Raw genomic sequence first — 17163 nt, forward strand, 5'->3', positions numbered from 1 at the left:
CAAAATGCCCTTGCGTTAGCAATAATCCATTAAGGCTTTCATCGTCGACATTAAAATTTAAAAAAATAGTTCTAATTCTGTTCATGGTTATTCGTTGTCTATACATTTATAATCACACATAGCATGTACTGGTACAAATATAATTTAATCAAATTGTAGCTACAACTGAAAAGCTAGGTATAAAAATAAAGGATCTAGGTAAAAAAATAAAAGCCAAAAGCAAAACACAGCAAAATAAATCAAAACTTTTATTAAAAATCATATAAAAACTTAAATCAAAAAATACTTTAAGTAAATATTTTGGTATACTAACAAACAAATTTTTTTTTAATTATTAAATTCATTCGAGAAACTGACTATGAGAAATCTTTGGAGTGTCAGTGCTGAATATGTAAAAGAACAACTGTCAACAATGAGCACATACTATGTTTTACCACCTTCTGTTTTAAAGCTTGTCTTGCTGCAAATCAAATACGGCAGTTTCGGACTATTCGCGATAACAAACTCGAGAACAGATACAGTGTACAGCTCCGTCTTTGATATTTATTATTCTATCAAATAATATATTTCTGTCTTTAAGGCAGCATATGGTATAAGAGCATGAAAATATTAGTTAACGAGCTCAAAAATAGATTATTAGTATATAATCAGTTACTAACCGTATGGCCGAAAAAGGTGCGATTTATTACTTTAGTGAAAAAAGAAAAGCTATAAAAGTAGCAGAAGGAATCGAACAATGAGGAAAACATGGTATTTCCAGGCAAAAGTTGCTGAAAAAAATTTGAATATCTGAAGAAAATATCGTAGAAATGCCACCTAATTTAAATGTAATAGAATTGAAAAATGAAAAATATGTTTATTTTTAATACAAAAACTTAAAACACAAAAGTCACGTCCATGGACAGCTGAAGCAAACTGTTCGGTATAAAAAATATTGAACACCAGGAAGAATCTTTTTATTGTCGGAATCATTTAGTAAAATATGGCTAAAACAATTTCTTGTAGTGCATTGAGCATGCCCACGGTAGGACTGGCCACATGACAAGCCAGATATAAGAAGAGCAAGGTATTATGACAGAACGCGGAAAAACAAGTTGCTGCTTGTTGAAGAGCCAAGCAACTGAGCAAAAAGAAGAGCTGGTTTCTCAAATTTTAACGTAAAACAAATGGATAGAATTTTAAAATTCATCAGAACCAAACCAGCTTGAAATTAGATTGAATTACACTTGTTCTTACAAAAACCCGAGCTGGTTCAGTTCTGCCATAGAAACAAGATTGTGGTGACGGTATATTCACCGCTTGGAAATCCTGTTTACTACTCCTTTTTGAATCGTATTAGCAACTTTGAATTCATCGATTTTCGTTTTGATGAAACAGATATAAAGAAAATTGAAACTATAGATATTGGAAATGCTCGAATTGTTGACTGGAGGGTTTATCCTTTGTCGATGAAGAGAAGAAGGGCAGTTCCTATTCCACCCCAAAATTATGAAATGGAATTATAAAATAAAGATGTTATAGAGGAAATATGGGGAGAATGGAAGTAGAATGCTCAATTACATAAAAGTTGGAAAACATGAGCTCTGCAGTGGTACGGGCATGTAAAAAGAATGCCAGAGAACAGGTGACCGAAAAGAATATTGGATTGGGACCCGGCAGGAAGAAGGTGACTGGGAAAAAAGAGGATTGGAGGACGAAAACGGCGAATTCATAATGGGAAAAAATCGAAAAAGAAGAAAACAGGTGTTATAGAAGAAGATATTATGGAAGAAGAAGCACCAAGCAAATCTTCGACATCCGATGATCTGAATTTTGAGGAAAGAAATGATAAACCGCACAGATTAAGTCAAGCAGAATTGAGCGATCTCATTTAAGATCTTGACTTGTCATAGGTTTCTGGGGTCCAGACTACATATGATGAATATGATGAACACGAATAGAAAACCTGTAGTGATCTGAAAGTCATTGTTGCTTTAAAAACGAAAAGAATGTCGTTGCTGAGACTTTCGGGGACAGAAACGATATTTTACTTTCATCTTTACATATCAAGCTGAGTTTGATGAAAAATTTCAAAGGAATGAATCAAGAAAGGCATGCGTTTACATAACTATGGGACAAATTGTTTTCATTAACTGAAGCATAAGTTAAACAAGCTACATATTTTTGTAGGGCCACAAATTCGTCAACTGATGAAACAGCCACCATTTGACAGAGCTTTGAAAGGCAAAGAAAAGGAGGCTTGGGAAGCTCTCAAGGACAGGGATTTTCGGACAACAAAATATGATAGCTACCCAACTTAGTGACAGTATTACCTAACAAATTCCAACAACTTAGAAGTAACATGTAACTAGTTGTGGAGCTGTAGGCCTGGATAAATATTTTATCGGGACATTTCAGTAATCGAAACAAAGTAGTTTCCAAGATCGTTGGAACGAAATTATGCTTGCTCATTAATACTGGTTTGTATATCGACATGCTCTCGAAATCATATTCGTTTTTCACAACGCAAAATTAATAAGTTCATGACGTAAAGTAAACTGGAATAGAAATTAGATTATAATAAAAGCATGCATGAACTGAAGTAATCTGAAATACTAAAAAACTCTACAAGACAGTTGTTCTCTATATATCCGCACAAACTTTCATAACACAAAATATTTACCTCCTTGGCACATATATTGCACATTAGCAAATGTAATAAGCTCAGATATACGTGTCTATAATACTTCTATTATATCAACTTTCCAAAAATAATCAAACGAGAAAGAATTAACATATCTTTCAAAAACTTAAACATAAGTTTAAAGTGTTTCAAAAACTAGGTGAAGCATATAATTGACGATTAAATCAAAGAAACTCCTAGTCTTATACACTAATATAAACATAAATGGAATTAAAACATAGTAAAGACAGTGCCGAATATACATGATTTTGGGAATCTGTTTCAAAAGGCAATTTATATAAGGAACTCATAATGTGCGACACGTCCCTTTAATCCGTTAAAATATTCGGCATTACTGTGGATTACTATATTTTTAAAAACAAAAATACTTAAAAAATAAAACGAAAACTTACCCCAAAATAACTTGATGCGCTCGTTATGTTTTTAAAATGAAATAAGCAAAACAACAAATATAAATCAACTTTGGAATTAATTATGAACACAAATCTATATTTTGTATGTAATATGTAACTATTTTTGTATTAGTTTGACATTTTAAGTTGGACGTAGAGATGCGAAAGTATTTAAACCTATTTTGCATAACGTTGCTTTCAGGCAACACACGCTAGAAAACTAATATTTTACCTTTTAGTGATTTTTAAGTGCATACTGTGTAGTCAAAGACGCATTATATCTAAGTGATCGCGCAACTCCCTTACTGTCGGTACATCAAACCAAGTTTTTGCACCAACAGTTTTCAAATGTTGTCAGTAATTTGCGATGTACAAGTTCTTAGCAAGTTTTATTCTAAACACAAAGTTCTCTAAGCTTTTTTTAATAGAATTATGAGATAATTAATTCATATACAATTGGTGAGTACAAAATTAAAATTAGAATAACAAATCTAGTTTTAAATGGACGTTGCTTTCAGGCAACATTATTACATCGCGCAATGGAAGTAGCTCAGGTTTTTGTCAATTGATTTTATGGAAATGGAGGTAGTAGAAATGAAACTATTATTATAGGATTAGGGTCAGATAATTCTGGCGACAGCGAGTTAGATGAAGATGGTGCTATTGATGATTCGTATACAGTCTGACAATAGAGATCTATCTGTATTTCATAATTCCTTGCGAAGATGTTAGAAAGGATCAAATGGATCATTGGCTTATATATTTTGAACGAAAAGGATGATGTAATTATCCTAATTGTAAAGAAACAAAGTTCAATGCCAAAAAATGTAAAATATTTCTTTGCTTTACTACAACTACTAATTGTTTTGAGAATTTTCATACAGAATAAAGTTTTCACATGTTGAATTTTTAATATATTATATGTTTTATTGCATAATGTTGCCTACTATACACATTCCATATTTTCCAAAAAGGGGGCAACTCAAAAATTAGTCTAGAGAAATTTTTAAATTTATCACCAAAACTATGTCAAAACAAGAAAGAATTTTGAGTGTCCATATTTAAAATTCGTGCAATACAGGGTTAAAACGAATAAAAACTAATGTACATACAAGAAAGAATTTTGAGTGTCCATATTTAAAATTCGTGCAATACAGGGTTAAAACGAATAAAAACTAATGTATGTTAAAAATTGTATTTCCTGAGTTGATTCATATTCGTAGTGTACCTACCTTATCAATAATTATTTAATAATATAAGTAAAATAAAAAATAAACTTCGAATTAAACAACAAATACGCGAACTTTTGTACTCATTCAGGAGCTGTGATGGAAATATACTTAACATTAAAACAGTTCCGAGAACTAAGCATCAAGTTATCTTGAGGTTAAAAACCAAACTAAACTAAGGAATAACATAAAATAACTGAGTAATAAACAAACTAACAAAATAATACTTAAAAATATAATAAAAGAGCTGAATGAAAGGCATAGTGAAATATTGGCTTTTTGTAATAACTAATAGTTTTGACATTGTAAAACTACTTAAACTCTTTAAAAATGGCAAAAAACTGATCACTTTGTCTCATCGGCGTCTTCAAGAATGACCATGAAACATGAAAAAATAACATGAAGAAAATTCAAACGAAAGAAAAGCGCATACTTGTAATGTAATCGTGATGTTAAATAGCATGAACTGTATAGTCAAAACAAAAATCTGTGTAGTGCAATAAGAGAAAACTTAGAACTTATAGTAGAAGAGAGAAATAACAGAATTAAAGGTAGACAATGGCAGAAAGAATAACGAAACTAAGTGTCGACGGAAATCAAACCACAAACAAGCGGGGTAGAAGAAATAATGATAAAATCTAAAAAATGAAATAAAATAATCAATGAAACAATACCACTAAAAATACAGACGACGGTGAAATCTGTCTTAGTATCGAATATAGATGTTCACATAAGGAGACGAATGTAACTAAACAATGTTTGTAACCCAGCCGATAGAGGAACCGATAATCAAATTTTTTCGCGCAATTCATACAAACTCTGGCAACAAGGTTCTATCGATTGGTAAAACATATGGTTATTATTGTTGAGGAACTGTGATCGAAATCCAAATCGAGTATTTTTTCAATTTTTGAATTGTGACTTACAAAAGAAAAATAATCGGACAATAATTCAATTTTATTACAATATCGTAGTACTAATCAATTAAAAGTGGTTACACTTTTATGTAAACTGATATTAATCGAAGCAGACTTAAAAAATTATTTACAAGAAGTTAAGTTTATTTTATTTTATAACAAAAAAATTTCTTGATGCGAGTCTCGATCCTAAAACCTATATCAGACAAGCTAAATCTATTTTCTCCAACTATTAAAAAAAGTTTGTACATAAACGGTGTCAAAAACTTGATTATCGACCGGTTACAAAGCCTGTTTTTAGAATCAGTGTTCTATGAACGTCTATGTTCTAAGTTGTAATAATAATGAATGTGATGTTTATAGCGATACTGTGATGATGTGTGATAATTATTCGTCTTAGCTAAATAGTTAGAATGGTAATTGACCATTGATTAAAAAATAATGAAGAAATGCTAATTTTTTGTACATTTTCTTTAGAAGGTGCCAATCAGTGTTCTATGAACGTCTATGTTCAAAGTTGTAATAATAATGAATGTGATGTTTATAGAGATACTGTGATGATGTGTGATAATTATTCGTCTTAGCTAAATACATAGTTAGAATGGTAATTGAACATTGATTACAAACTAATGAAGAAACGGTAATTTTTGTTACATTTTCTTCAGAAGGTTTCGATTTGGTTGACTGTGATGAGTTTTTCATGATAGGATGCCATGCCATTATATTTGAAATAAGCACGATCGCGATACTGTGATGATATGTGATAATTATTCGTCTTAGCTAGTTAGCATAGTAATTGAACATTGATTAAAAAATAATGAAGAAATGCTAATTTTTGTTACATGTTCTTCAGAAGGTGCCGATTTGGTTGACTGTGATGAGTTTTTCATGATAGGATGCCATTATATTTAAAATAAGCGCGATCAATGAAATATAAAGCCAATAAACAAATTTGTAGGAACTATGTATTAAGTACAGCCAGTACGTTTTATATATCAACAAGTTGATCAAACAACTCTCGAAAAACTAGCTATGTTTTTTTAAATATTTTAAAAGTAATAAGGTCAAACATGCGAAGCATATAAACGACAAGAAGCACAAAAACATGCTACAGTTACAATTGAATAAAAGTACGAATTCGACAAATGTGCAATTTGAAAACAAACGATAGTGGTAACTGGTGCTTCCTTGAAAGGAAGGACAGACTTACCTTTTACCATCGAAACAGGCATAATATAGCTGCCAGGGACTATCACTGCAGTGTTTGGCATTTTCAAAGCTTCTCCAACACTAGAATCGGCAATTATGAGGTTTCTGGATTGGTTATTGCAAGGCCCACTTTCGGCTATAATTAGAGGTCTAGAACTAGGTGGGCTTGCGTTATCAGTCGACTCTGTTGCAACAGATGCTGAGGCTTGTGATTGCTCGTCATCTGTTACCGACAACTGGACTACACCTCCTGAACTGTCCTCACTACCAATTGTTAAGTCATCGGCGTCGAGATCTATAGTAGTGGTTGACTGTCCAGATTTTTTAACACCAGAACTCTTTTTTCGTTTTGAATTCTGGCTAGGATTCGTAGGTGGATTAGACCTTCTTCTTGGTGCGGGTTTATTATTTAGGTCAGGAGAATTTCGCAACTGTTCTGCGTATTCAGCTAATATATCGAAAATTCTTTGGGTCGTATGTTCGTCTTCTTGTGGTTTTTGCTGAGGTTTGGGAATTGGTGAAGACTTTGCTGCTGCAGTGTTGTTATTGGGAGAGGTTTTTAACGTTTTTCCCTTTGAACTTTTAGTAACGATTTTTGGCATTGTAGGTGTAGAAGCAGGAGTTACACAAGGACTTGAACTTCCTTGGGAAGTAACACTTAAAGCAGGCGATGCAACAGGTTGTAAGTTATTGTAAGTCGTCACTACAACAACAGGGGATAATTGTGTATATTTCTGTAACTGGTTAACATACGTCACACTTATTCTCTGTGGTGTAATTTCTTGACTTTCTCCTGAATTTGTATTGGCTTCAGAGGTACTAGGATTACTTCTTTCCTTAATTTGTTTGTAGACCATGTCGAATTCTCTTAACTGTTCTAACGTTGTTGAACTTAAATTCGGCTGTGGATTTGCTTTTACTACATTAGCAGGTAACTGTAGTTGTACCGGTTTTACAATTCTAGCACCTTGTACTAGAGTAGGTCTTCCGGTGACGCTTTTAACTTCCTCGCAATTTACTTGAATTTCCCCATCAGCATTTTTTGGTCTACCTTGCAAAGCTGCTGCCAGAAGTGCGCTCATTTTGGTATGTATAACACTATCTTTAACTAAACTTAACTGTTCATGACTTGAAGTAGCAATTCTGAACACTTGGCGAGTTGTAGTTCCAGGAGGTATTAAACTGATAGTTTGACCTACAGGTACTTGTCGACTATAAATAACACTCCCTTGGATAGGTTGTACATTTACAGGTACAGTTTTTGTAGTAACAGTTGCTTTTTTAGTCTCAGCAGTGTTATTTGTATTTGAAGATTCTACTACAGTTGTTGGAGACTCTGCCGATTCAGTATTACTTTGATAAACTGTTTTGCCAAAAGCTTGTTGAAATTTAGGTAAAGAGGATTTACAAATAAACTGCAGGATCGTACCTCCTTGCCCAGAAGTTACAGTGTTTGGATTCTTTACAAGTGAGTTTGTAGTCTTTATTGCACTATTCAAAATTGTTGGTTCACTACCAGCATCTATCTTCGCCTATAAAAAACATTACATAAAGTTTAGTTTACATGTTCGACCTTAAGTTAGCATTTTAATTTAAAAAACATATACTACATCTAAATAGGGAATTGTTCATATTATGTTGTAGTCCTCATCGACCTCCATGTACTGGAATATAAAACAATATTTTCATTAATTTTAATATTCAATTGATTTGATTAGTAGATATCCTCTTAAGAATAGAAGCTGTTAGTTAATTTTAGACATCATACTAAGAGCCAGGAGATGAGTATGCACTTTTATGTTCCTTCGGTACCTTGACGTTTGTTATGTTTTTTGGTGCGTAGATAATTTTTTATTAACAAATTAATTGTTTAAATGATTGTATCTCCTAAACTATTAGAGATATTTAATTTTACCAAAATAAAAATTGTTCTTTTTGAAAAAATGAACAAAACGGTGTTTGGCAAACTTAGATCTGATTGTTAGAACCGGAGTTATAACAAATTTCGTGAAAAAAGTTGCAAAATAGGCATTCCATGGGGCTTTTCGAAGTATAACTCAGCTTAGTGGTATTCAAATAAACTAATGTTTAACAATTCTTTGAGTAGATGGCAGCACGTACATCATGTTCTAATATTTTAAATTTAATGGACCGTGGAAGTGATGACGTAGATTTTATTGACATCTGTCAGTTTCACTTTCCAAACAAACTTTGTTTAGTGTGGATAATTTGTATTTTTCGTTATTTTTTCATTTTTTTTACAGAATCTTTCCGCTTTTAGCAATATCTAAGTATTCTAATAGTTACTACAACAATTTTACAAGGTTGTGTAAATAATAAAGCATGTTGTTTTATAAAAATAGCAATAAAATGCATGTATCAATAAAGTAAGGTTAGAATGTCTTTAATTTAAACTTTTAAACTATATTTCATAGAAATAGAACACTGAATTATGATGGTATTATCGTAAAAAACACTATACTTAAAAGAAAAAGTAGCAGAGGAAGCAAAATGTTAACTTTATAGAAATTAAAAAGTCTTGAGATTGGACATTTCAACTTTTGTTTGGAAAGTAATTGACAGTTGTGACGTCACACTTCCACTGTCCATTCTCCGAACAGCGACATTGTTGACAGCGATGCCAAGTACTTGAACTTACGATCGGTACAGTTTACTCTCAATCGGCAGTATTCTTCAATGTAAGTTGATATTAGTTATTAGTTGAAGTTTCACAAATTCTAATTTTCGAATTGGATGATTGGATCATTCGATATAACTTTGTATTGTGTTGTTGTTTATTTACCTTTGAGGTTAAGTTGCTGTTTTGATTTTGAATGTTGTTTTTTTAGTTTTATAAACATTTTAACTAGTGTAAGTATACCAGTCTTGTTTCCTATACAATATTGACTGACTAAATATTTTTTAACAATTCTAAGTATTGAAAATAGATGTAAACACTAAACAGTTTCTAAAAACACTATTCTACTATCCCCACACATTTTTAATTAATTTCTAACGTTTACTGATTTTTTAAATTCAAATTTAATAAAAATAATCATGCTTCTTCATTCTTTTTTGTGTAGAAAATTATGAGAAGAGGAAAAGCTAATGTAATATAAACAAAATTTTACTAATCTCTCTAATCAATAACAAATACTTTTTTATAATAATTTGATGACCATTGTACTTCAACAAAAGAGGCTTTTTGATAATATACCTAAGGGTAAATTCTCACTAATAGATACAAAACGTTCATTCATTTGGAAATATTTTATTACTTATTGTAATTAGACAGCATTCAGACGGTAATTCTTAATTTTTTACCTGCTCAAAAATATTTGTTTGAAATACAAGTAAATAATGATCAAAAGAGGGATTATGCTAATTCTAAAGTGAATGAAGATTGAATTGTAGAGTGACGGGGCAAAGTGATCTAAGTGCCAAAAAATCAAAAAATCACTTTTTCCACTCAAAGTGTTCTATGTGCCATCGCCAATAGCCCCACTGTGATTTAAGTCCCTATTCTACTGTTACCTAATTTAAAAATTGACTGCATGATCAAGCTAGCGGTATGTCCTTCGGACGTGTCCGGCCAAACTGTTCTAAGTGCCATGCTTCTTTATTAGTATTGTTCCATGTCAGTAGTTGCTTATAAACGTTCGGGAACGTGTCGTTTTAAGGTTAAAATTTCTATTTTGCATGAAATAATGAATGAACAAGCATTTTGTCGTGATGAAACAGTTAAAAACAAAAAACGTAAGAGAAAAATACAGAGTGAGGCACGAGTTAGTGGAAATTCGTACACTACCGATAAATTTAAAAAACTAGTTCCGGCAAGACGTAAACCTAAAAATGAGGTTAGTATTAATTTTTATTTTCGAGTATGTGTGCAATAATGACGTTAGCAACAAAAACCAATATTTGCAATGTAACCTTATATTTTGCTTTTTTTGTTTTCAGGTTGAATGCAAATGTAAGAACAGCTATTGTAAGGAACTGACTGGAATAGAGAAGATGCAACTCCATGAGTCCTACTATTCACTGGATTTAAATGCACAGGGTAGTTATCTTATGGAACTGATTCAGATACTTCCGGTGACACGACGTCGTCATGGTACTTACGATGATGATTCAGAGAGCCGATGCCAATGCACTATGAGTTACACTGTTCCTGATGGTAAGGGAGGTTTACAAAAAGTTTGTAAACAGACATTCATGAAGATTTTTGCTGTTACTCCCCAAAGGATTACAACCATTGTCAAGAAGAAAAAAAGTGGGGATTACATGTACACAGACAAGCGAGGTGGTGCAAAAATGTTTAAATTCACTGTCCATGATCGTCGTTTAGTGAAACAATATATTAATAGCTTCCCTAGAGATGTCAGTCATTACAACCGACTTAAGTCGGACAAAGAGTATTTGAGCTCTGATCTGAATGTGTATAGGCTTTTCAGGGCATTTCAAGAAAAGAATCCTTGTACTCATATTTCACACAAGTTTTACCGAAGTGTTTTTTTGAAGGATTTTCCGAACCTATCCTTCCGTCGACCACGAGTGGATACTTGCAAAACATGCGATCAACTGAGCATATCAACCAAAAGTTCTGACCCAGCAACCAAGAAAACAGGGACAACAAAACTTGAGTTACTTCACCGCCAAGTAGAAGCTGTTTTCGCATCTATAAAAAGCGACTTTATACGAAGCACCTTGCCAGTAAGTGACACGTGCACCATAACAATGGATTTGCAGAAAGTTTTTTCGTTACCCAAACTAACTCACAGTAGTATGTACTATTCCCGCCAAATATCTGGTTACAACTTTGGTATTCACGTGGCTGATACAGATGATGGATTGATGTGTATTTGGCATGAGGGGCAATCAGGAAGAGGAGGCAACCAAATGGCATCTTGCCATTTACAAACACTAAACTGTGGACTACTCAATACATACAAAAAAAATCTGTGCGTTTGGAGTGATAACTGTGCAGGTCAGTTGAAAAACAGAATGCTTTTGTTCTTGTACATTTTTCTTGTCTGCCATGAAGTTTTTGAAACGATTGATCATAAGTTTCTTGTATCAGGTCATTCGTTCTCAGCTTCAGATCGGGATTTTGCTTTAATCGAAAAAAGAGCAAGACAATGCAAGCTAATTAATATGCACGATGTTATGAAGGCGATAGTCACAGCGAGACCTTCGCGTCCTTACAAAGTTCTGAACATGCGTGACGAGAAAACGTTTTTTGTTGTTTTTTGAGTTTCAAAGAACAACCCTGGGACCGTCATGTACAAGAAAAGTTAGAGTGATTTAGCACCGTGTGAAAGTTGTATAGTCCTAAAACCTGGCATTACTGCCACTACCATCAAAAATGCTACACTGTCTTCTCTTCCAAATTCCTTACCTTTAAAAGAATCTAAAAAGAAAGACATTACTGCAATGTTGCAATTTCTCGATGATGACAATAAACAATATTTTTTAAACATTTTGACAGTTTAAGCACTTTATCATTTTCATTTTTTGTAATATGTGTTATATTTAAAGCATGTTTAATATTTAAAATGACTTAATTTAACAGTTTTTATTTTTAAATAAACGATTTACGACAATAAATTTGATTCAAAAACGGTTTTTTGTGTTTTCCCAATAAAATGTTTTTTGGCACTTAGTTCACTTTGCCCCGTCACTCTACAATTACTATTTATTTATAAGAACAGTATTTCTAATAAATCTACAATATGTAAGTCAAAAGAAAAACAGCGTCACTACAATAACAATTTTTTTCATATCGAATGTCAACAGGGGAAATTTTGTCCTCGGAAAATTTCATATTTTCATCTCATTCCTAATTATTACTCAATTAAATTTCAATAATTTTTTCACTTACGGAAATATTTAAATATACTTACAAACATTAATCGATGATTATATAATATTTTTGTGTTTATAAAAATTAAATTTGCCAGAAATTAATAAAACTGGAATTGTTTTTAGATAAACCCCACTTGACACGCTAGAGCTTATGTAATCTATTATTATGTAAAATCCAGTATAATTCCCTAGTAAACATTTTGAGAAATTTTGGGCCTTGTTTGACTTTCAAATCTGTCGCCATTTATTTTCCCATCTATTAAGTGACAGCCGAACTAATTTCTCACTACCAAAATGACAACTTGTTACTATAATATCAAAAAAATCCCTAGATGAAAGATTTTAATTGTAATTTTATTTTTAGGTACAGTTAATTTAAAAATTACGGCAGTATAGATAATGAACTTTTGCTTAAAATAAAGCTTTTTGGATAGTTAATCATTTAACGTAGTTATTTTGTACGTAAGTCAAAAAATTATTACACGATACCAAATTTTAGGCAGGTTACCAAGTAAGTCATGACAAGTCATTAAAAAGTATATCAGTTTTAACATTGTGATAATACCATCTTAATACGTGCGATAAACTTACAAAACCCTTCATTTTAAAGCTAACTGTTTCAGCTTTAAAAAAAACTTCACTTCAAATTCAACATTAAAAATTTCAATAAAAGTTGCGAATCAATTTGTTTATAAGAGATGTAAAAGCTGAGTTATACTTGGAACAGCCCCATCGAATGCCTATTTAGCACTCGGATCTAAGTTTACCAAATGCCATTGTGTTCAATTTTTTAAAAGGAACAATTTTCATTTTGGAAAAATTAAATATCTCTAATAGTTTAGGAGATATAATCATTTAAACAATTTAATTTTTAGTAACAAATTATGTGACGGGTTTTCAGCCTAGCAACCTCGAAAAATCGATTCTACGTACTAAAAACATAAAAAACGTCAACGTACCGAGGGGACATAAAGTGCATACTCAACCCCCTGGCTCAGAGACTAATCATTCAAGTTAGCTAGTAGAAGCGTTGATTGAAATATTGGATATTTCCCACAAATAATATTTCAATCAACGGTAGAAGTTAGTAAAAGCATTAAATGTAAGTTGCAGAAATACCATAAAATAATGTATAATTTGACTCTGTCACCGGTACGCTAACGTCATAGACATGTGTATAATGACTCTGATATTTAAGTCGCGTTCACACGATGACAATTGGAGAGACAATTGTCAGAAGACAACTGACTGGCATGAAATTATTGTCTTCGTCTAAACACTTCAGGCCAATTGTCTTGCCAACTGCCCTCACAATTGGCCCAAAATTCAGTTGTCTCCGGGAGTAGACTGATGACAATGAGCTGCGCCCAGTGAGCCCCCCCACCACTCGAAATTTCAATTGTCGCGACAATTGGCGCCGTGTGAACGGTGTAGGCCAGTAGTGCTGTCTTGTTTTTTGCCAGTTCCCTCACCGGACACAACAGATGACGAGCAGTCGGCCATGTTTTAACTGTCTACTGCCATGGCAATAGTTGGCCCCGTATAAACATCTTCTCGTTCAACTGGACTGGCCTCCGACAATCCGCAACCACGTGATGACAATTGTCATCGTGTAAACGCGGCTTAAAGTCGAAATTTGAGGCAGTATGAGTTGATTTTTCCGCAGCGTGCGTTTTTGGTGGATTATTGAGTGTTTGAGTGTATCGTTATATGATAAATTGTAAATATAATAGGCAATTCTTTGCAAAGAGGATAAGGTGCATAAGGTGAACATATTTGTTATAATTTATTAAAATAATATATAGGAAGGTAGATGAGAAGGTGGATATTGGAATCTAAAATCTAAAACTAAGTCATATTGAAAGTGAAGAATCATCGACTGAAACTGAAAAAAAAAAGAATAATTTTTAGAGACTCTTGATGCAGGAGCACTAAAAAATCTAACAGATACTTTGGACAAATATGAAATAGATAATGCAGCCATTCAGGAGACCAAACAGAAAAGAACAAAGGTAATAAACACAGGATAAAATTAAGAATGGGTATTTTACTGCAAGTCTAGGAGTTGCACCAATCGATGCCAAAATGATAGACCATAAGTTAAAAGGTTTCAAGCAGGTTCAACGTCGAGATGCTAATCACCAAATAAGAAAAATCGCTGATGTGCTACTTTCTGGAAGAAGTATCAGAGAAAGACCAAAGAAGACCTGAGGAGAGACGCTTAACTAGAATATGTCAGAAAAGTAGGTTGATATTAGTATGGACCAAGATGGAAACTGATAAAGATGGAGATAATGCAGTTAGTGTTAGTAAGAAATACTGATTTTGGCCAACAACTGAAGCAGTAGAGACAAGCTCTTAAGAAAAAAGGTTTAAAACTTAGTAGGCCAAAAACAGAGTATTTGGAATGTTCATTTGAATATGAAGTTACCACTACAAATACCATAACGCCATAACTAAATAGGCACGTAGTCAAAAACCCAAAAGCTAAAGCACTTATCTGCCAGTGTCTCAAACATAAATTAAATAAAATCAGAGGAAGTATTAATGAGGAAAAAGGGAGGTAAATATGGCATCGACAACCTATAGGGTCAACTTAAAGATACTGTGACCTAGTATACAATTTGTTTTCTAGTGATTTGTAGTAGGTGTATAAGATAATAGCAGGTAACTATTAAAAAATTGATTTTTGTTTCATTTTGTTCGTATTAATTGTTAGAAAAGTATGGGCCTCAGGGAAGCAGAAATAAAAAGGGCTTAAATTTTCAGCCCTGGTTTTTCACACGGAACCGTTTTTTTTTTGCCAAAACTTTCCGAGATGGCAGAAACTATTTGGGTATGATTCCTCTAGAATCTAGAAAAAAGTTATGGCGTTGCCAAGATACTGTAAAATTATATTATAAGGACTTATGCATGCAATGTAAATCTGTTAGTAGTTGAAGAAGATCGATTTTGAAAACTAGTAATCGTGCAATAATCTAATAGCTACCAATTGATTTTAAATAGAGATCTTTAAATTTGTATAACATTTGGGTATACCGTGCATATTTTCAGTTTTTCTATTAACCCAATTAAATTATTTGATTCCTGAAACATTTATACTTCATAATTTTAGACTATATATTATTTTATTCTCTGATCACAAATTGTTGAGAGCACGAAATGTGCCCCAAAATCATAAAACGGTCGTAAAATTTGTATCATCATAGGCGTTCCTGAGGTGTTTATTCATTAAATAAAAATATAATGTTTTAATACTGTTATATATAATATTAATAGTGTTTTAATACTAATATAATTTGCCAAAAATGGTATTCGAAGGAAAATTTCATGGATTTTTTTTTTCAAAAAAGAAATACCAAACCTAAACAAAACTTTACAAGTTAGAGACGACCCGAATTTTCCTCATATCGGACGAACTAAATTGTGGTGAGTTTTAAAAGAATTAAATTTCCGGTGGGAGAAATCAGACCGAAAATCACTTTTGATTGACCGGGAAGAGATAATATGTTGGAGAAGAAATTATCTAAGATCCATACGAAAATTCCGGGCTGAAGGAAGGCCAATCTTCTACCAGAATGAAACGTGGGTAAACTCAGCTCATACTCATTTGGTGAGATAAAAATATATTAAGCTCCAGGCAAGCCTTTATGGAAGGTTGGTCTACTGGTATCTCCCCACCTTCTAGTAAAGGCAGTAGATTAATAATTTCTCACATTGGCAGTGAAAAAGGATTTGTTAAGCATGGTTTGTTGGAATTTCAGTCCAAAAGCACAAAAGACTATCACGAGGAGATGACAGCTGATGTTTTCGAAGAGTATTTTGAGCAGATGATTGAACACATACCACCAAATTCAATTATAGTATTAGATAATGCACCTTATCATTCACGACTAGTAGAAAGACTTCCAACGACTGCGTGGAAGAAACAGGATATGCTTGACTGGCTGCGGAATAAGTATCTGCCTTACGAAGATGGAATGGTAAAAGCAGAACTTTTAAAAATTGCCCGGCAACACAAATCTAAGTTCAAAAAATACGTAGTTGAAAAAATGGCGGAAAGGCGAAACATCGCAGTCCTTAGACTTCCACCCTACCACTGCGAAATAAATCCAATTGAACTCATTTGGGCACAAATGAAAAGTTATGTGACTAGAAAAAATACGTCATATAAAATACAAGCTGTACGTGAATTGTTATACGAGTCTTTACAACATATTACAGAACAAAACTGGAAAGATGCAGTAAGACATGTAATAGAAGAAGAAAAAAATGTGGGATCTTGATAACATAATTGATGCGACCGTAGAGACACAACCGCTAATTATTAACCCTCCAGACGACTCGGATTCCGTTGATCCTATTTATTTTGAATTTGAATAGTTTTCTAATCGTAATTATATAAGGTAAGTAATAGTAGTTGTAATCGTAAGGTATTAATGGGGAAAGGCGCAAAATGTCGCCTGTCAAAATGTTCAATGTGTTTTAAATGTATCCATTTTTTTTCAAATCCTGAGAAAACTAAAAAGCATTTTTGAAAAGTTTAAAGGCAGAATGAAATATTTATTAGAATAAATAAAAAGTTTCTTTTGCATGCAATATTTTCAATTAAAAATTATACTATATTTTCTCTTTTATTTTCACCCCTGTTACATAACATATTAAAATAAAATTTCAGGGACTTTCTGCCCTCAGTAATTTTTCAAAAATATTTATTAGTTTTCTCTGGATTCGAAAATAATGGATACATTTAAAACACACTGACATTTTTGCCAGGCGACATTTGGCGCCTTTCCCCTTAATTAAATAAATGTATCTTTTACAAATGGCAAGAAACTTTTTATTTTTGAATAAAATAAAGAAGTTTT

General features: G+C 32.6%; 1 protein-coding gene across 1 annotated transcript in view; it reads right to left on the bottom strand.

The window, feature by feature from the left end:
* The window catches only part of LOC140451663 (uncharacterized), a 102559-nt gene that overhangs the window by 14186 nt on the left and 71210 nt on the right, over positions 1 to 17163 (bottom strand). The window contains 2 exon segments of the mRNA XM_072545507.1: positions 6432 to 7890; positions 11805 to 11810. Of these exon segments, the coding sequence (XP_072401608.1) occupies positions 6432 to 7890; positions 11805 to 11810 (1465 nt within the window).

Source organism: Diabrotica undecimpunctata, chromosome 10 (assembly GCF_040954645.1).
Source record: "Diabrotica undecimpunctata isolate CICGRU chromosome 10, icDiaUnde3, whole genome shotgun sequence".
Taxonomy (NCBI): domain Eukaryota; kingdom Metazoa; phylum Arthropoda; class Insecta; order Coleoptera; family Chrysomelidae; genus Diabrotica; species Diabrotica undecimpunctata.